The sequence below is a fragment of the Acanthaster planci genome, linkage group LG02 (genome assembly GCF_054643075.1).
Source record: "Acanthaster planci isolate LZ-2023a linkage group LG02, COTS_SCS, whole genome shotgun sequence".
Lineage (NCBI taxonomy): Eukaryota > Metazoa > Echinodermata > Asteroidea > Valvatida > Acanthasteridae > Acanthaster > Acanthaster planci.
The window spans coordinates 15,158,478-15,179,791 of NC_141778.1; the positions used below are offsets into that span (position 1 = coordinate 15,158,478).

At 42.8% G+C, this 21,314-nt stretch overlaps 2 protein-coding genes across 2 annotated transcripts; one reads left to right on the forward strand and one right to left on the reverse strand.

Moving 5' to 3' along the window:
- Nucleotides 1-161: 161 nt before the first annotated feature.
- On the forward strand, nucleotides 162-14,735 carry LOC110973283 (angiotensin-converting enzyme-like). Its single transcript, XM_022223975.2, has 13 exons — nucleotides 162-564; nucleotides 1,545-1,706; nucleotides 2,489-2,588; nucleotides 2,969-3,112; nucleotides 3,362-3,553; nucleotides 4,863-4,960; nucleotides 5,915-6,087; nucleotides 6,422-6,645; nucleotides 8,796-8,940; nucleotides 9,123-9,221; nucleotides 9,604-9,726; nucleotides 9,963-10,156; nucleotides 10,876-14,735. Exons 1-13 carry the CDS (start codon nucleotides 352-354, stop codon nucleotides 10,971-10,973), a joined length of 1,965 nt encoding a protein of 654 aa, XP_022079667.2. The 5' UTR covers nucleotides 162-351; the 3' UTR covers nucleotides 10,974-14,735.
- On the reverse strand, nucleotides 8,645-20,709 carry LOC110973302 (acid-sensing ion channel 1-like). The gene is made up of 8 exons (XM_022223996.2): nucleotides 19,863-20,709; nucleotides 15,470-16,064; nucleotides 14,920-15,018; nucleotides 14,307-14,454; nucleotides 13,359-13,421; nucleotides 12,917-13,052; nucleotides 11,954-12,045; nucleotides 8,645-11,320 (listed from the first exon to the last, which is right to left on the reverse strand). The coding sequence occupies exons 1-8, from the start codon at nucleotides 20,111-20,113 to the stop codon at nucleotides 11,160-11,162; spliced, it is 1,545 nt and encodes a 514-aa protein (XP_022079688.2). The 5' UTR covers nucleotides 20,114-20,709; the 3' UTR covers nucleotides 8,645-11,159.
- Between the last annotated feature and the right edge of the window lie 605 nt (nucleotides 20,710-21,314).

Genomic DNA, 21,314 nt, shown 5'->3' on the forward strand with positions numbered 1-21,314 from the left:
TGAATTGATATCTGGCTATAAATAAACTGCATTGCAAGCCTCAGCGATCATAATCTGTGTAATTGCTCTGACCTGTACCTACATGGTACAAGTCAGTCACCTTTTAACAGGTAGAACCAGACACGACTCGAGCTGTGCGGTAGGATGCTATATACGGTTGTTGATTGGTTGGTGGCGTCACACAATCGGAGCTGATTTCGCGCGTGATCGGGAGGCGCTACAGTTGGTGGGTTTTTTTACATGTTGGTTGTCCCGAGCCTCGGCGCCTGATCTAGATTGGAGAGGACCGTCGAAGCTGCCGAATTTTGAATTTGGAGGCCCGACGACTCTGTTGGGGTTGCCAGGCTTGGGATGCTTTCGTATAGAGGAATAAGTCTGGTTGCTGCTCTGCTAGTCGAGCTAGCCTATCTGGTCAACGCGAGGCAAACGAGGAGCAGTGATGTGGTAGAGGCAGAGGCTTTCCTGCAGTATTACGACAAATTGGCGGCCCAAACCTGGCCCGGGTTTGTCCAAAAAATCTGGAATTACAACTACAACATGACAGAGTTTACACGACAGGAGATGGTAAGATTTCTTTGGACACAGCCGAGATTTTATACCTTGCATCCCTTTACTTTCCCCTGTAATGTGGCTTTCAACGTTTGCCTTACTTTAAGCATCTTCATGAAACCCTTTTAGGTCTGTGAAAACACTGGGATCGATTCCAACTCAGTATTATTGTTTTTTTTCACCAGGGTTATGGTTTTAATGATGCCCCTCCCTTAAGAATGCATTCGTAATCTTTCGTCGCCATAAATGCCAGCGGCGGTGTTGCAAAACCTTTGTGAACGTCAAATTTCTGGCTCCCATGAAAGAAGTTGAGGTTGCCCGTAGCATTAATCATCGACGACGCGAGCCCCCCGAGAGAGTGACGACAAGTGGAACGAAATGGTTAAACATGCCGAATGAGAGACGGGCAGGGGAGGGTTTACGAAAGCTAAGGTCAGGTCCGGGTGACAAAAAAACTAGCTCGGTGCATGTTTGTGTAGTTCACCCCCTTGTTAGGTCACGGCGGTTCAAAGTTAATCAAAAATTCACGTGTTCGTTGACTGCTTGTGGCGACGTCATAGGGGACAGTGCATCATGGGGTGGACAGATGCACCCCACAATGAATTCTTATAAGTTGTAGGCCAATCTTTTCAAAAAAAATATGCATGCCTTTGGTCGAAATGTCACCAACAACATTCCACCGTTCCTTAACTACATCATGTACTTGTTGGGCCTTATGGGTCTTAGTTGTCACACATTCAAATTAGCGCATTGCCATGTTCGTTGATGTTTAAAATCTGGAGCGAGACTTCTAGGACGTTTTCGACTGGATGCCTATCTACATTGTATTCGTCTGGGTTAGGACTATTAATTATTTTGTAACAAAAGACTACGATCAATACTATCAGTTTCATGCTCGTAGCTTTGTTTTGGGTTATCATTGCTGCCACATCACACATTGCTGTCAGTGGGACACGTTCTAGAACCATAGTCAAGCTTCACCTAATGTCCAACAGGTGGAGGCCCGTCTGCAGTACTCTGAATTCAGCAAGCAGGGCAGAATCAACGCGTCCAGGTTTAACACCACCAACTTCCCCGCAAATATCACGCGACAGCTCTTGAAGATCATCGTCAATGTTGGAGAGAACGCATTTCAGAATAAAGACAAGTTACAAGAGGTATTGCCATTATAATTGGATCTGTTTGGCGACTCAGAAACGAAAGGCAATGCATAAACAAACAAGGCCTCTTTACTATTAAAGCCACGATCTGCTTTTAATATGTAAATACCTCTTTTTGCATTTGAAATTAGCAAATGCTGCAAAAATAGGGATCTTTTACATACATTTTCAAATGTAACAAAAAAATCTGATAACTTTGAATAAATAAAAATAGTGCTGATTGCTTGTTTCAAAAGCAAATGTACACTGTAAAAACTCGGGTGTTAAAATCAACACTTTTGGGTGTTATCAGATGACCGTACCATAGGGTGTTACTTTAACAACGATGATGTTACTTTGCACACCTATAAAAGATACAGTGCACTAGAAGGTGTTACAAGTAAGACCAAATGAGACCAAAATTTTAACACCAGTGAAAAGTGTTGGTGTAGTCTTCTGATAACACCGCGGGTGTTACATTTAACACCCCAGTTTTTGCAGTGTCACGTTCCTAGGACTATTGCTAGTGATTTTGAAGTGAACTGTTATTGTTATTATTATTTATTTGGCATCAAGAATAATAACAATACCACTCACTAGACAAGGACAAAACAATGCCTGCAGTAGATGCCGGGAGAAGAAAAATCCAACTGAAGGACTATAGCCTACATGCCTTCTCCTCCAGTACCGCAGGCATTGTTCGCCCTGTAAAATGGAATAGCGGTACCGGTTGTGAAAAGTATCTTTGCCACGTTGTGTACCTGCTTTAAATTTTGATTGTTTCATGATTCTGATTAAAGTTGAAGGATCTCAAAGTTCAGATGAAAACGAGGTATTCCAACGCCAAGGCATGTAACGGACCAAGAAGTACTGCAGGTTCTTGCATGCCTTTTACACCAGGTAACAATTTTATTATATAGCCAGAGTTCTGTTACAGAAAAAAGAGAACTGTCAATTTTTCAAAAGGCTAAAGCTAAATGTGTGTCGAAAGCAACTTTACCAGAATTTTTTACTTCTATCTCATTCAATTTTTGTTGCATCTCCACTGTTGTAATCCTGTAGTTAGTGATCGTAAAGTCTTACATAGTCTTCCTATTGTGTACAAATCATCGGGATTAAAGTCAACATCATAATCTGCGTCTTATTTTGATTGCTTTACCTGAAACGTTTTCCGTAAACCAGACGTTCCCTCCGAAAACAAATGGTGCAGTATTTACGGTTTCCACTGGCTCACTCACCCAAGCAATGAATTTCTCATTGCTTCGATATCATTTTAACAGATGCCGAAAATTTGATGGCTTCGAGCAGGGATTACACGGAGCTTCTGCACCTCTGGAAAAGCTGGCGAGACGCGAACGGGCCGAGCACTCGACCCAACTTTGCCAGATACGTGGCGCTCAGCAATTTGGCTGCAAATGATAATGGTGAGTTCCCAAGAACTTACTGGTCGCCGGACTTGTAGTCATTTCATAAAGCCCCCATCTGCTGCTTGTATAACGTTTATCAATCAGTAAAGAGCAAAGCCGGATAACTGAGTGGACTGACCAGGTCAAGTTGTTTTCCAGATGAAGACGGGACCACGTCACAAGGTCATCAGTAAGATGCACGTTTTCCAACAATCGCATATGTGAAAAATTCGTTGACATAAATTCACAATATATTCTACATATTAGATCAACCGGACAAGGGAGCAATGTGGCGGTCTTGGTACGAGGTTGATAACCTAGAGGAGCAAGTTGACAACATCTACAAGCAACTCCGCCCTCTTTACGCTAACCTACACGCCTACATACGCAGGAAACTGTACGACGTCTACGGCCCAGATTTCATTAATCTTCGGGGACCAATACCGGCACATTTACTTGGTAACTATGATTGTTAGCTGGTTCTCTGCCGCATCAATGATATTGACGGCAAGTAGCTGTCGACCGTATGACGTATTCGTAGACGCCCCCTTCTTTTTTGAAGTGTGGCACATTAGTTTTTAAACAGCATCATTGCCCAAAAAGTAGAGATCGGTATACAAAATAATACAAAATAAATAATATTTAGCAAATTAATACTAAGTGAGGAACCTTTTACATTATAATGCATTTTAGGGAATCTGCCAACTTTCTATTGGCCCAATATTTGCGAATATTGACGTCACTACCCGACAATCAACGAAATGGGTTCGTCAAATTTCAGACACTTCCGATGATGAGTGGCTTCCAGACCTATAGATCTCTAACAGTAGTCGGGATGTTTTGGTCTCGGAACCGGACTGTGGGGTTTATAAATGTTGTGTATGGACTGTTAAACCGAAAGCAAAACCACAGGAATATCTTCACGAGAATACTTCCATACTGTAGCTTATGCCATGCATTTATTCCATGGTGTTTCCGAGATTTGTTATGAGGGTGGGGGTCAGGACCGACATTGACCCTCAAAATAGCTCATTATATGTTCCTGCTAACCCTCCCAGGGGTTCGGATGTCTAAGCTAGTAGTTTAACACTTAAGATATCTTCAGGGGGTTATTCAAAAGGGCAGAAAAAAATAGAAAATACAATAAAAATCAAATGACAACCTCTTGGAGGCTGAGTCCCCTCCCCCACCTCCCCTGGTAGGGAAGGTAGTATTTCACATGTTAATTCTTCAACGGATTAGAAGCCCTTGAGAAACGGGCTTCAAGGGCTACAGCTCTGTCTGTTGTCGTCATCAAGTGCTCACAAACATGCATTTTCAAGAAATGAAGACCTAAACCTAGCCAAATTCCAATAGTTCCCCCTGCCTGCTTTTTATTATTTCAATCAAGAGTCAAGGGAGGATACGGCATTGTTTACAAAAAAAATCACATTTTGAACTTTGTCAGTGATGAAGCAACTATCGCATGGAGGTCGCTTGAGAAGTTGCAACCGGTTAAATAAGGCCCATTTAAAATGATCGAGTCATGCGCTTACGGACCTCTGTCATGGGACAGCCATCTTGCTTTTGTGGCATTCAAAGCACTGGCTGAGGCTGGACGGAAAACATATAGTCTGTTTCCTTTTATCAGTATGTGTTGCCAATGGATCGACAAAATGGCAGCATCCTGATTAAGGTCTGTGGGAGTCACTGCTTTGTAGCTGCTGCGGTCATTTTTCAGCAACCTGTGAAAAATGGCGTAATTTTCAATTTTCACAAATAAATGCAGGGCATATGTGGGCAAGTGAATGGGCAAACCTCCTCAACATTGCCAAGCCATACCCAGAGAAGCAGGCCATCGACATTACTTCCATTCTTGTTGCCAAGGTAATCAGCCATATAAGCACCCCCCCCCCATTAATCGTACTGCCGTCAGTTCATAGTTATGCATGCATATCACCAGAATTCTACGTTCCCAGTTCCTATGGGTCTAGAGCCAGTCAGGGCATTACTCCCGCTAGAATTCGCCATTCTGCAGGAGCATACAAGGGCACAAATTGTACAAGTATTTGAAGGCCTCATGGTCTAGCGGTGTGGACTCGATGGCTTTGGTCAAAGTCTCGGTCAGCACCAAAACATCTGTTTATGTCCTGAAATAGTTTTAACTTGGAAGGTCACGATAAGGCACAGACCTTGACCGCTGTTTGCCGCCTTCTACTGTATCTCCCTGTCCACTCACCCAAACACACCCACTGCTGAGCTCTACCACTCGGAAAACACCACCAACGAAAATAAATATGTAAATCAGAAAATGTCCACACTATCAGTCTTGAAAACCTCGACAGTTGGAGAATTGTTGACTGTTTATTAGATTAAATGGAAAGTTATTTCCAGCGACTCTAAAACTTTCGTCTTTACTGTTCATGCATGTCCCATGGTGTGCTCAGCGGTTTGAAGATTCTTGACCTCGGGACGGGGTCACAAGGACACCGACCCAAAGGCCTGTGCCCTTTCTGATTTGGCGTCTCCAAACTGAACTCTTCGAAGAGTTGAATTTGAAGGCGCCATTGCCCATACATTGACTTGAGCATGTCCGGTTTTTAAAAGTTCGTGTTTGCATCTATAATATATTAAATTCAAGAGACAGAAACTTCACTCCCATTAGGTAAAACGAGGGACGAGACGAATTCCAGTGAAATGTACTTGAATAAATCAAACTTAAGAGTGATACTCGTTCAATTGCTTAGGATTTCGTTTGGCCGTGTGAAAATGGGTCTTACCATGGTACTCTGTGGTGTTTTAGTAAGCCAATATTGAAGGACCTATGTCTGTTTCTCGCAGGGGTACACTGTTCGTCGCATGGTTGAGGTTGCCGACGAGTTTTACACTTCAATGGGCCTTTTCCCGGTACCCGATGTGTTCTATAACAAGTCTCGTCTCACTAGACCGAAGGACGGTAGGCCTGTGATATGCCATGGGCTGGCTTGGGATTTCTATGATCAAAAGGATTTTCGGTAAGAGTTCAGCTGGAAGACGTCATGAAAAAATAGTGTCCAAATAATGAAATAGATGACTTGAGCACGTCATATTTTGTTCGTATTTTCAGTGACGAGTTGCTATCTTCAGACCCAACTTATAGAGTTGCTCCAAATGAAGTTAGTACCCGATTTTGTAAAGACCTTGCCTGCATTTCCACCGAGAGACACTATTACTTTTTAAGAATAGTTGTTCACAAAATTAATAGCCATCTCTCATTACTTTGGTGTCATGCGTAGATGGAGAATATGGCTATTTAACGTTCGATCAGACGCTATGTTTATTGCACTTCGTGTCTCTTTTTACGCTCAGGATAAGTATGTGCGCTGATGTGAACATGGACGATTTCTTGACGGTCCACCACGAGTTGGGTCACGTTCAGTACTTCAATCAGTACCGCGAACTACCCATCGTGTTCCGCCTACCACCTTGCCCAGCGTTCGGTGAAGCCATCGGTGACGTCGTAGCAATTTCTGCTTTCACCCCACAGCACCTGTATGCCATAGGTCTTCTCGACGAGTTGATCGAAGATGACGGTGAGAATGAGGAGTCAGGAGATCTGACGTCTCTCAGACTCACTCAGCCTGGAGAAAATCTCGATTCGTTACGCTTGGCACTCCAGGATTTTTCTGCATGGTGGTTCAGATCGTACAAGGACAAAAGGGATGTGTTAATTGTTTGGTTTTTTTCAGTGGGTGTATATGTCGTTGAGAAAGCCATCATGGGCAATACACCTCTGTACTGATGTCACAGGCCCGTTGCCTGACCAGGGACGGGGGGGGGGTTCGTCAAACCCAAAGGTGGAACTTTTGGCATTGTGAATACATATGTTTATACAAAGGCCTATCATAATGTGCCTTGGCACGCAACATGTCACGTTTGTCGCGAACCGAGGGATGCATGTAAGACTTGTATAGGGCCCCTACGTCAGTTTTCAAGTTCACGGCGTATTGTAGGCCTACATTAGCCTGGTAGTGGTAATGAATTTGCTCTTCACCCAGCACTTTGAATCGGGCGCTGGGTGACAGCGAGCGAATGATATGAACAATATTATTAAAAAAATCTCAGAAAATCCCACAAAAAAATTCAGAAGTTCTAAAAAGGGATACATTCTAGTAAATCATTATTACCTCCGCTCACCTAACTAAAAATGGTTTTATAAAAATATATTTTGGAGCGCATTTCATTTTGCACTTCGGAAAAAAATCGGACCAAATTAATATGTCATTGGAACTATGTAGCGGGTACATGAAATCGACATTTAGGAATCAAAACATTTGGAGTTTGATTAAATTTCACCTTTTGTGAGATTGGAGATAAATTATTGCTCCATACACAAACGTTATAAGCGAAAATTCCAAGTGCCCATAGGGTCCGCGCCACTTTCCGGTGCGCGTTCTTCAATTGTAACGTGAAGCAGCGCGCGAACGAGTGTCAGCCTAAACTTTCTCGAGTCCTCAAAATTACCAATTTAAGTGGGCTGGATTAGTGTTCTGAGTCCTCGCTGGGTGGGGCCATGCAGCTGTTTTTAAGACCAGTGCACAACCATAAAAGCCAAAAACGAACAGGCAAACCACACAATTAATATGTGAGGTTTGAACAGTACTTACAGGGCATTTACGGTTACAGTCCACTAATTCAAGCGCCATTAAAACAGTGTAAAATCAGCACTGTTCAGGGCCTAATAACATGCACACCAACATCCCTGAGATTTCTGAAACACAAATGAAATTCTTGTCTGGTCACTAATCTTTCAATTTCTTTTCAATTTTTTGTGGGTTAACCAATTACATTTTTAATTATTCCCACAAAACAAATTCACCCCCAAAAAGTGATTTTTCCGAAGTCTGATTGCAGCCATTTTCCAAGTGGCAACCCACAACTTTCTCGGGCACTTAGGACCATTTTTCAACCGTAGCCAATGTAAACGGCAACCGATGAAAACATGACTGCCTTGTCCCTCCGCCCGGACCGCTGCGCCGCGCCGCTGGTACGCGGCTGGCTGGCCGGGGCGGCGGTCCGGGTTAGGCTGCGCTGAGGCATGGAGCGGCGTTCAGTGACTGAATTCATTCTTTAAATATTGCTGTATTAACCGCCTGCAGTTCATTATAAACCGCAGAGATATTTTCCGCCTGAGAATCAATGTATAAACCGCGGCTTACATTCCGAAAATTACGGCAGGCCTATATTAAAATTATAAATTTATTAAAAAAACAAAAACAACAACAACGAGCGGAACTCGGAAGCTGGCGGGAGGAGGTGTTCATTCGAACCCCCCCGAACCCCCCAGCCTACGGGCCTGTGTCACCACACTTTGTTTACGTGAGTGCTTTCATATGGTGCTCAGTGGACAGTGGGCCCCAACTGGCTCCATAGGAAAGTGTACATGTAAATCAACTGTGAAGTCGTCAGAACACAGGTCTATTCAAGCGCCTTACCGGCCATCCGTCCAAGTTGGCGCAAATAATCTGAGTAGCTGAACGCGCCATTTAAACAAAACAACAAAACATCCGTCCAAGTTTCAGCGGCTATGCATAAAACTCATGAGATATTTCAAGCACCAAACACTAGCGAATGGCCTACTTTTACAGAATTGAAATTCAACTTGCTCATACCTTCATATAATTACAGGACTTTCATCACTTCAAGCATTTCACATGTATTTCCTCTTTGTTCCGTTTCTCAGAAGCTGAACTGAATTTCTTGATGGGAATGGCTCTCGAGAAAATTGCGTTTCTGCCTTTTTCTATCATCGTTGATAAGTGGCGATGGGCCGTGTTTAATGGCTCTATACCAGATGACCAGTACAATACAATATGGTGGCAATTAAGGTAATTAGATTAAAGTAGAATAAGACTTAATATTCTGAATACCACTGCCGCCTGGCAAGTTCATTTCGTTTGACTTTCATCAACTTTTATTTAAGCCACTGTAAAATACTGGGCTTGAAAGTCGACAAAGCCTATTCTTCGTCACTAACAGCAATGATTGTGTTGTTGTTTTTTTCTTGTAGAAAACAGTATCAGGGCATCACGCCACCTTTACGCAGAGACGAAACCGATCTCGACCCTGCATCGATCTACCATGTCAGTGCCGATGTCAGCTACACAAGGTGACTCTGGGCTTTAGAGAGTAACGAAGAATATACTGTTCGTGTTATCAAAACTAGTATCGAGCTCAGCCCACTGTTTGCCTACTCGGGAAATGTATCTATTACGGCATGTGCTATAGCTCTATACTGAATATTTCTGAATGCAACAACCGAGCCCTTCAATAATGCGGTACGCATACAGTCATGAATAAATTATGTCATTGCCTGTGCATAAATCATTTCATCGGTACCGAGCAAAATCGACCGGTGGTAATCAAAAAATGGCCGCAGAAGAACTACCTGTGGGCTGACACTCGATATTGCAGTGCCAAATTATCAATAATTTGATTGAAGCACTTGTAATTAAAGGCCCATATTCGATTTGTTTTACTTTTGCCGACAGATACTTTCTGGCTTATATTGTACAGTTCCAGCTGTACCAATCGTTATGCAGACTCTCTGGGCACGTTGGCCCCCTCCACAAATGCGACATTTACAACTCGACACAAGCCGGTGACGTTTTGAGGTAAGGTGTGCCTCATGTTAATATGAACTTTTTCGCAATGGGTTAAGATGCTATATCAATCTTGAACAGAGGACATCATTTAGACGCTTGTGTCTCAATAGTTCCCTTTTCAAGCATTTATCTACTGTTAAATTTATTAGCCTAGTTTTGTCTTTCAGTCTCTCAATTTCTTTAAGCATTGTCTAGTTGTTGTTTTTTTCACTGAACCATTGGAAATTAAATCTATTGTTTGGTAGTGCTGTGATGAGGCTTGGTATCAGCAAGCCGTGGCACGAAGCCATGAACGTAGCTACAGGTCAAAGACAGTTCGATGGAGCAGCTCTCGTGGAGTATTTCCAGCCCCTAACAGAGTGGCTGGTGCAACAGAACCAACGCAGTGGAGACCAACCTGGTTGGCCAGATCGTGACTGGATGCCCCCTCTTCCACCAGGTATACTATAGAAATGAATTTCCAGTCTCCACAGGGTTACAAACAAGGCATCTATAACCAAAAGTACGGGCAGGTGGAAACAAGTGGGTGTCCAGTTAAACCCCATGTTCTTAGCTCTGTTATACAGTGTTCCTTGGATCAAAAGCATTGGGAGACTTTGAGACGCTTGTCGGTGGAGAACTTGACATTTGAAGCATTGCGAGCCTGTGTATATTCTGCTCAAGCTTGACGGAAGTCACAGTGACGTCACCAGGCGTCTTGAAAGTTCACATTTCCGGTACTCAGAGGAGGCGTGTCGTGAAATGTGGAGCATGTTGTGTTAAAGTGGTTCAGTTTGTGGGTTCATCGTGGTAGGCTTCATTTTGTAAGAGAGTATTCCATTAATCATTCATTGTTACAAGTATTGTGATAAAATCTTTGTCTTGTCCGATTCTGAGCTCGGAACACAAGTGGAGCATATAGGCCTCACGTCCTACCCTTACTTCAAGTGCGTTTACGGTGTCAAATCGTGTTTGTCGTTGATAGTTCAAACATAATTTAAAACTTTCCTCACACAACACCCGCACTTGGTCCTCGAAGCAATAACTAGCATTTCAATTTCTCTTGGGTGATTCCACGCAAAATGGAAAATGGCCACGCTGTTACCGAGCCCTGAAATGTTCCACTTCCAACTAATTCGTTATCTTGACCCATTGTCTCTTATCGTTTACTTTGAACAGGCTGGAGTTCGGGTGTTTCGACCGTTCACGATCTATCCATGTCAATGTTGCTATGCACCAGCATAACTGCCACAATAATTTTATGCAAATCAATTTAACGGATCCAGATCAAAGCGATCAACTGAAGAAACAAATCGGGAAACTGAGTCAAAAAAGCGGCAGTAAATTCTCGAAATAAACATACACAGTTGTTCACACGTTTTCCACGAAAGAATGGTAAAGGTTTACCGGCGAGCAAAAACTTGAGGGCAAATGGGCAAAAAGGTTTGAGTTGTGAAATGGCATCAAACTGGATGATTTCGTTGCTTTCGTTGGCTGAAGCGGCTGAGTTTCTTCGTGAACAGTCGCCAGTGAAGAGCTTCTCTGGTCAGGAGGAAGTCGGCGAACTCGAAGACGGTGATGATACTACCGCCAAGGCAGAGTCCCAACTCTCCTCCTATCGAACCTGTGACGTAGAGGAGGGCATGTGAGATAAATGAACCTCAAGCAAACACCTCTATTTAATTAATACGCCTTTGTCAAAGTAGAGAGGTCAAGATGTCACATGCGTGTATGAAAACATGCCTGCTATAACCATGATTCAGTTGATAAATAACCTAACTGTGTGCTGTATACAAGTGTGTTAATACATTAAAACCTCCCGGGTCATGATGATCTGGAATGCGGGTCCCGTTGGACCTGACATGTCTCTGCGTCAAGAATGATCCTCTCTTGGTTAAAATGACCCTGGAAAGTGTCAACGCGACCCAGAAAAGGGTACCTTTTGACCTAGAAGCGGGTCGGACCCACATTCCAGGTCAATCTGGCCCAGGGTTCAGAGTGAATATTACGAGGGATATATTAAATTGCTTTTTCCACTGTAAAAGTGGCACATTACAGCAAAATGTACAGTGACTGTTATAAAATGTTTAAGTTACATTATGCCAAATGCTATATGAATGGTTAGGAAGTTTACGGATGATGACGAGCATTCGTCTTGATCCACGTACTTGGATTCCGAATGTTGGTGAGCAACGATTGCAAATCACAAAGGGTTTTATGACAATGTGTATTCGACATTATAGGCATTGACTCTTACTCATAAGAGCTGTAAGACCATAGGCAACTTCTTGTTTTGTCCACTTCTCCCGAAGGTCCTCGAAGAAAATCGATACTTCCAGGATGTTCTCTCTTCGTACGAGAAAAATAATGGAGCAAAATAAAGTCATGTTATCACTGCACACTCAAACCAAGTGCGTCAGTCGAAATGCAGTCTGATTTCAGAGATTGGTGGTAATGCAGTAAGTATAATCACTTATCTACTCCACCGAGAGTGCAGTGGGTAATGTGTGCTTACATAACATCCTGTCTTAAGGACGATTCATACTTCAGGCAAGCGAAGCAAACTGGGTGTTTCGAAGCCTTTATAGACTTGCTTTGCGTATAGAAATGTTCATCCTTTGTTATTTTTGTTAATTTGTTTTAATGGCGCTTTCAGCTACTCAGACTGTTTGCGCCATTTATTTTTAACCTTTATTAATCAGCATCACATCACGGAGTTAGGAAGAAGATCCAGTTTTAGAGGCAGGAGGAAACCGGGGTACCCGGAGAAAACCTGCGAGAGCGAGTATGGACTTGAAACCAAATGCACTTAAAGCCTGGGCCAAGCCGGGACTCGAACTCGGGCCTCATTGGTGCAAAGCGAAGAAATTACCGCTAACCCGCTCCCCCTGTTCAGCATTTTTTAATTCACAGCGCTAATATTTGACCTGACGTCACAAATTCACGTTCGTAAGTATTGTAAGCATAATGAGCGGTCTCTAAGGATATAGAATGCACTCGATGAAGTTTTTCTTATTTTTTAAAAAAAGTGTTCGAAGTGCTAATGTCGGATTGATTGAAATTGTCTCCTGTGTAAAGGCGTTTGATACAGAACGATGGTTCGTGAAGGAACCTGACCAAGCAATGGGGTAGTAAATATTGCTGCAGTATTTGAGTGGATACTTTCCAACTTTCGCAACCGTATTTCTGAGGAAGGATCGAATGAAATCAGAGTACTTACAACACTTGCTCTCTCGACCAGTTAAACATTTGTTGCACTTCATCCTTGACGCTTATGGATGGTGCCTGAGAATAGCTTACTCGTTCGTCATACAAGACCTCACTGCACGGCGTGCTGCAAGGGCAATACGGTAAACCTGTCCAAAAAAATGAAAACTTTGGTATATTGTAAGTTTTCCTGGAATAACACCGCAAGGATTAAAGTTCAGAGGGAAACGGTCTTGTCTGGGCATACCGGGAGAAAGAAACAAGCACATTTTGAGTTTTGTGAGAAGTTGGTCTGGCCAATCAGAAGTATACATGCAGTTGATGAGGAATCTTCATATAATTGAGTTAAAATGCCACTTGACCTCATGACAAACAAAACTCTTACACGGTGAAAATGATTGCGATGGTGCTATAAGCATTGCACATGTACAAGTTGAAGCCTATGATCTGCTTACCTACTTCATGAGTGGCGCATGTGATCAACGTCACAAGATCACAGTATGGAAAGCCGGAAGACTCTGCCAAATAAGCATATGTTGTTATATAATTAAACAATAACAGTCCTCCGGGTTCTAACGGATTGCTGTGACATTGCTATAGGCATACCCAGAAGCCCAACCTCAAATACCCTTTGAAGTGTGTGTTAGTGCAGAAGTGTGGTTGCCAGCAACGTATCATAGAATACATGCATAAATCCCTGTCATCTGATTGGGGAATTGTTGATCACGTCATTGAATTATTCGTTCTATTCAACGGTACCTGTTAAATAGAACCTCATTTCATTTGGCTGGTTCCCGCCCTATCTCATGCTTTTCCTTCCCGACGAGTAAGAGGGAAGTAATGTAGGGGCGGAAACCAGTCTAACATTACACGGTAGAACCCATACCGGTGGCGCTTCGGACACAAACCTGTGTCGCAAATGGCGGACGTTAATACGCGAGGACATTTTGTTTCTCCTATTTATGCAGATATCGTGTAAAAACAAATAATGAATGTTTCACAATAGTAAGCGTTAATGCACTCATAAAAAGTCATGATAGCCTAGGTATACTATTTTTTGTGCTTGGCCAATGCTTGTACCAATGTTGGCCAATATTTCCTTCACATAGTATTTAGCAGTAGTGTTTATTATCGAGTGTTACGGTTTGCATAGCTTGTGAGATTTTCTAACACTAAGTGAATTATTCTTTTGCTTTTGTTTTGACGGTCAGCCATAATCGTACCAGCCATCGGTACGCAGAATAAGACTGCGCCGAAGAGAGATCAGACCCTTTTCTAGACTTCATATCATGCATTGTTTCTGTTGGCCTCTCAAGTGTATAACGGCAAATTTCTTACCAACATTTTTCATCCTGGTTAAGTTATATAGTTTGAACTTGCCAGATTCTTTATGCTTTTCTTACCTGGCATGAAAGGTGCTATGCATCCACATTTCTCCATAGCCATGTCCGTTAGGCACTCCATACGACACGCACCAATGGAGTAATTGTTAAAATATTTCAGGCCGTCTTTACGGCAGTTTGTGTCGTACGGAGATTCCAGGCTCGTTCTCTGTCAATCAGACAAAATATCTGTGAGCGAAACAGCTTCAACTGCATGTAGCACCTGTTCTAATGAGAAATGCAATGGCCATTTGGTCTTATTTCTTCTTGTAATTTAATTATATTCTCTGTTGATCGTTGAGTGAGTCGGCATTGATACCCGTTGACGGTCGTTTTTGCAGTGTAAACATTGTTTTACACCCGTCTGTGTCTTGCTACTTTTCCTGCTATGATGGCCACTATTTTTTCCTGTATTAAAAATTGAAGTATCTGTATGGAAGCTCTCAAAAATGTCATATTTGTGATTCTTCGATATGTATTCGTGAGCATTATGTTGTACAGCATCCAGTGGTTCGCACAGTGTCAAAACACGGACACACTTTCCAACGAATTTAATTAAAACATTCTTATAACTGCATGATTTGGGTAAATAGACAGGTAGGCCTATATATACAAGAGTGCAACATCCGCTTACCCCGTGTTTCTTCAGGCCAATAACTGAATGATAGCCTGAGCGAACCGTCCGTCCTACCTCGCGCACGAAAGAAATCTCTCCACGAGGCTGGATCGCAACCTGAACAAGAGAACAGAAACTGCGCGTGTTTTTGGCAACATCAATAACGTCACCATTCTCTAGTGAGATACGTCGACTACACACAAATGAGCACTAGGTCCAACCCGAGCGATCTTGTGTGCCTCCCCGCCCCCATTCACACTCATACCATCCGAGCATGCCCACTATGAACTGTAAAACTACTTGCAAATGGACGCTCATGTTGAAGCCCAGGTGGACTCCTGGACCTTATTACGTTACGTCGTAATGTAGGCTAATGAAGACTGGCTTCCAACCTGGGCTAGTTCATGTTGATACATTGTGAGTCAAACACTTTCAATGCGGTGATTGAAAGTCAGATAAGTATTGCATATCAGAAGAGGCATGCCTTTTCTATTAACAATGAGGTATGTAATTTCAGGCAATTTTTTTCCCTTTTTTTAAGAGAAACGTAATACAAACGATGGATTACCATGAAACAGCTTCCGTGTGTGTTTGTGGAGGTGTGTTCTGATTGCTCGACGTTCAGGCGTAGCCACAGCCCGCCGTCCAATCCAGTGTTGTCCGCCATTAAGCCTTCTTCCCCGGCCCCCGGGCCATCCTCTGCGTTGAAGACGTAGCACACCCCGAAGTCGGTCCACACCTGGCTGAAGTTGGCCGCGGAGCAGCGCTGCCTCCCGGCCCACCGACAGTCCAATAGCATGTCCTCGAACTCGTGCGACAACGCCAAGCCCAGTTTGCGGTAGTTGGCGCCCTTAATCCGCCGCTCTTCCTCGTCGCTCACGTTGAGCGGGAACTCGCCCGATCGAAGCTTTTCGATCTGCTCGCTGCGATCGTCGCCCTTGTTGACCACCATCGGCAGTAGCTCTTCCCACTGGCTGCCGTTGAGGGCGGATACCCGGAACCTGTTACAATTGCACAGCACAACGCTCGGGAAGGCGGTTTGGTTGGGTGTCGTGTAGCTGATGACTGTCTTGGTGGCGTATGCAAAGTACTCGTTGAAGTGAGAAACGATCGCGCATGAGACGATCACGACCATCGTCATAAATAACACCATCCAAATAGCTCTACGAAAACCATTGAAAACGGTCCGAATGCAAGTGTCAATATTCAATGTTGTCAGCTCAAATCTCAAAGTAGTGAATTATTGACAAAAATTTCTTTGACAAAGCTAAAGTGGTCCAATTCACGATAATTCTTTTCGTTAGAGGCATGTATTATGTCATGTGTGTAATGCGTAAAATATTTGATCTATAGGCCTGTACTTCAATTTTCAAGGGGTAGCCTAGAAGCTATTTGTGAAAAAGAATCTTTTAAAGTGTTTTTAGGTATTTTCGATCATTTTAGTTTGCACTTGAAGGTCTTCTTTCATTTTTGTTTCAATAAAATCTACACTCGTTAAGTTGTACACAATTATTGTTCCCTCGTGCTACAAAACGCAAGATTTTCACCCCTACATTCCACTTTCTTTTCACTTATTCATAAGCACAGCGTACAACAGGTAATAGGCCTATTGTACGTTTAACTTGCTGACGTTATTTACAATTATTGTCTGGACACTGAGGTCTTCCTTGCTGTCATCATGAAATATCGCCACCAGGAAATACTTTAAGCAAGTACTGCAAAACACGCAAAAAGCCTGGAGTCATGCCGTACGCGGTACCGATAACTAACACATCGATTCTGCAACATCACTGTGAAATTACGAGTCATTCATAACGTAACGGCAAACTTTTTACGCACACGGATATGGAGAAACGCCGCGTATGGCAAGTTCTCCAGTAGGGCACAGAAGAGCGCAGGGTCCGCCCCCCCAAAAAAAAATCCGATATTATTCTAAACCTTCTGTAACGAGCAGATTGTATGCGGGACCGACGATCTGACGAAAGCTTTTAGCGTTGAGGTACACACCTCCACCTCGACGGTAGTTAATTTGATGAAGGACGGTCATCGGTGTACATGTACTGCATTTTGCATCAAACGCACACTCAAAAGCAGACGTCGTTAAATTTTGTACATGCATTTCCCGTCGAGCCTTATAACCTCAGGAGCTCAGGAGGCAGGGCAGTTGCTGTAAGCAGTAGATTTGTTTTCCTTCGTCATTTTTATTCAAATGCACAAGAAGAAACGGGTTGATGTAACTTGCATCAACGATGTTTACACCACGTAATACATCCATCTCCTTAGTCACATTACATCGCCTCGAAATTCGGCGTAGTTATCAACTCACCCCCACCCCATTACCGCCGTCTCTGGGCAGGATTTCGTTCCAACAATAGGATTTTTATAACTTTTACAATTAAAAAACAACAAAGCAAAATGCAAGGTTCATTATAAGTAACAAAGAATGAATGTTTCTGACTTGCTGAAAATGTTCAGTACCTTTAAGTTCAGCGTGTTTCACATTTCTTAATATGCAGCGCACAAATGAGCAATTTGATGAATTTGGGATTTCTCATTATAAATGTCTTGACAATAACTGTTAAATAACAGTCGTATATTACTAAGACTATTGCAGGACAGTTTGATTAATCACATCATTATTTCACAACGACAAACACAACCAAGGCATCCAACAAGTATTCTTACTCAAGGCATCTACATTCTACAATTATTGTACCCGCAGAGAGTTTACAAAGACGAGTGTTATTAACGAGGAGATAGTCGCCATGTTTAAATTCCGCAACGATGGTTCGCGTATAATAGGGTTCTTTTACTTGACCCAGTACCCAAGTTTATACTGATTTCACTGAAGATGGTTAACACTAAGACTAAACAATTCTAAGACTATACAAATGACATGCCCTGTCAAACATCCCATCACGTCGCCGATAAGCTCAAGCGCACTTTTTTCAAGGCTTCACTGCGTGTGGGCGTAGCCCCGCTGTTTCAACTTAAAAGCATCGCTCATATAACAGAAAGGGAATAGTAATTGATGTACGATTATTGTAAATGCATGGGCAGGCTTCGTGCTGGGATGTCATTTTGAACAGAGAAATGCAGCCAGATATATTAACACGGCATTGGTGCTCAACCACGAAGAAAAAATTCGCAGTAAGAGTGACTAATGGATTTGTGATCACATCTCACGTAATTGTTTTCAAGCATGTATTCTAGTGTGATACAGAAAAAAATGGATCCCTTGATTAATTGGCGCGCGGCTTTCTGCATTGTTGCGACCGAGTCCTTTCTCTATCAGTCACGTTTAGCATTATTGCAACAAGGTCAAGTTGAAATTAAGCCAGAAAAAAAATGTTCATGTTCATTTTTACATGTTTCACATTTGTCGCAATATTTAAACAAACGCCATGCACACTGAAAACGAATATCAATTAACTTGGAGACTCGACTCCTAGTTGATTGAAACAGTGCTATTGTGGTAACGGGGTGAAAATGGCCGGAATTATCTTAATTTCTTCTTTCTTCCACGGACGATACTAGAGTGCCAATGAAAATTACGTTTTCCACACACGGAAATGTGTCATGTTATGTGTCATGTTATAAGTTCTCTTTGATGTGTCTTAACATTATCAACTGCATGGAAAGGTTCCTGCATTAATTTATCTTATTTTTTTTTCGTCCTCGTGCATGGAATTATTCAAAGCAAGATAACGACAGAAAAGATCAATTTCAAGAAGAAATCAGAATACACGAGAGTCTGTTACTTTTTTTAAATGAAGATGCAATTAGATGCAAAATGTTGCACTGTGTTGGTGGTAAGGCTTTTTGAAGCAGCATGTAGCCATCGAATGCAGTGGTTACAATTCGGCTTGTTGGTCATTTTGAAGTAATAAACATTCTGTTGCGATTTGTACATAGATGCAGGGGCGGATCCAAGATTTTCAGAAAGGAGGCCCTCGCCCCTGGGGCACAAACTGATTTAAATGAACGGTCAATGCGAGGCTGCCAGTCCGCCGTACGAAACCCTTGTACGATAGCCCCCTGTATACATTGTATTAAAAGCGATCTGAAATTTATCGTCATGCAGGCGGTTTAGGGGTTGGACGCCATGTAACCCCCTCGGTGGCTCACGCTTGTACAGGGATTGACATTATCTGGCGAGCTCTAAAATATGAGAACATAATTAAATTACACGCGAGCAATGCTGGACGCCAATTCATCGTTCTGACATCATAAGCCGGAAATTAAAAGGCGAACATTAACTTGGTAATTGAGAAAACGGCGACAGATAGTACCCCCCTAACGCTGTGATTGAGTGCGCAGAAACAGAAGAGAACCGATTCATGTCATGCGACTGCTGCAAAAGCGATTTTTTTGGCACAGTTTTCGTTAGTTAGTTTGACCAAACCGAGTTTTCGGCGTTTCAAACATGCTGGTGCCAAGAAAAAGCCTCTAAGGTGTATGTAAAATCATATTGAAATATTTGGGATTTGGAACAGTTAAGGATAGCTATCCGTTAACAGTTCAATGTAGGGTCTATTTTTCTCTGACGTTTAAACATTTTATGATGTGTAGAAGAATCCCAACGCAGAGTCGCAATCGAATTCAGAGAACAGCAGAATTCTGAGGCATTATTATTCTCACAATGAGCAGTATAATACAAATCAAAGGACAAAAATAATTCCAAAAAAAGTAAAATAATAGACTAAAGAATAAACGTGTTTATGATTATTTTACCAAACATTCTAGACAAGCCATTGAATTAAAGCTTCTGGGATTCAGAGGGTAATAAAATTTGTAGTGCGAAGAACGTGTCCTTTATTGGCTATGAATTTAATAAAATTTCAAAGGGGAAAACGAGTTGTAAATTCGTCTTTAAACAAGATTGATTAAAAATATCCTCAGACTATTATTTCAATAACTAGTAATCCTGCAATTTACCTCCATTTTGCTTTGAAACCTACCGTCGTTTTTTGCTGTGGACGGGGTTGGTCACATACTTGACGCCGTGGAGGGTGGTGTTCTCCACAAACTGGTGGAAGAGGTGCTCGCTCTTCCGCTCCATGCGCCAAATGGTGTTCTTCCGCCTCCATTTGTTGGGCACATCCCCATCCTCGGCTGCCGCCGACTGCGCTCCCTCGTCACTGAGGTTCGTTTGTTCCGGAAGTCCTCGACTTGGTTTCACTGTCGCCTCGCCGTCTTCTGAGTATTCCATAGTGTGGTCCGTGTCCCGATGCAATCGCAGTTTCGTTCTACTCTATAATCGACGAACTAGGATTAGACATGGACTGTTGTAATTTCTCCTTTTGGTTCAGTCGATAGCCAAGTTAGTGTTAACAGATCATCTGTGTAGTAGCAAGACCTGCCTTCGTTGATGCCACCCATACCACTGGTCCACTAGCACTGAATTCTCTTTTATGTAAAGGTAGGCCTACAGTGTTCAGGCTCTGACTGCTATTTCTGATGGATGGGTTATTTCACCGCACGCGCAAAGCTTCAAATAGCATTAACCGCACACGTAACCAACATTCATAAAAGGTGTCCGGGTGACTGCTTTTTATCCATGATGCCAGCAGTCACATTGAACACATTCACTCCAGGTCGTCCAGCGTAAATATTGACCAAATCCTCCTTCGACGATTCTTCATCGGCGTTCCGCTCTTTGTGATACTCTCGTTGGGTAATGCGAGACGCGAACGTTTTTGTAAGTGAAAGTTGAATCACGAGAATTAATTTCCTCACAGACACATTGTCAATTAGCAAACCGATCAAACCGTGATGTGCGACCTGTTTGAGACCAGCACCACAAAATGCTGCTGTTTATATCTCAGGCCGCGGATAAGTCGGTAGACGGAAAAGAACACATAGATCTACTTGCGTCATAATGAGTTTGTTTCTGCATTCAATTGGGACCTTGAACAATAGAGGACAATAGGGTCCCCGATTGACAGAGGGTCCCCGATTGACAACTGTGTACAAAACATATGGGTGGTCCTGTAAAAAAGTTAAAGTACAAACAAAAGAGGAACAATAGGGGGTCCCCAGTTGCAGGCAAATACACACTTGCATGCTCAGAAATTGTACAATACGTACTTTATGCGTCCCAAGCATAACAATGAGGCACATCGTTAAACGTGGCCTCCTTTTTCGTCTACGAGGGGTCATCGACACCAGCCACAATACCACTTCTCCTCGCATTGGATGAGACAACTTTCGTACATACCTTCGGGGTGGAATGCAGGGACTCATCCCGCTGAAGATTTCTTACATAATGAGGGCGGGAGATAGACCTGGCTCTATAAGAAACCAGCGGTATCACGGCTGCAGACTGTGTGGATGGGGGCATACCCAGGGCTGGATTTTCCAATAGGCAAAAGAGGCACTATACCTACGGTCTACGAAAAAATTCGGGGCCT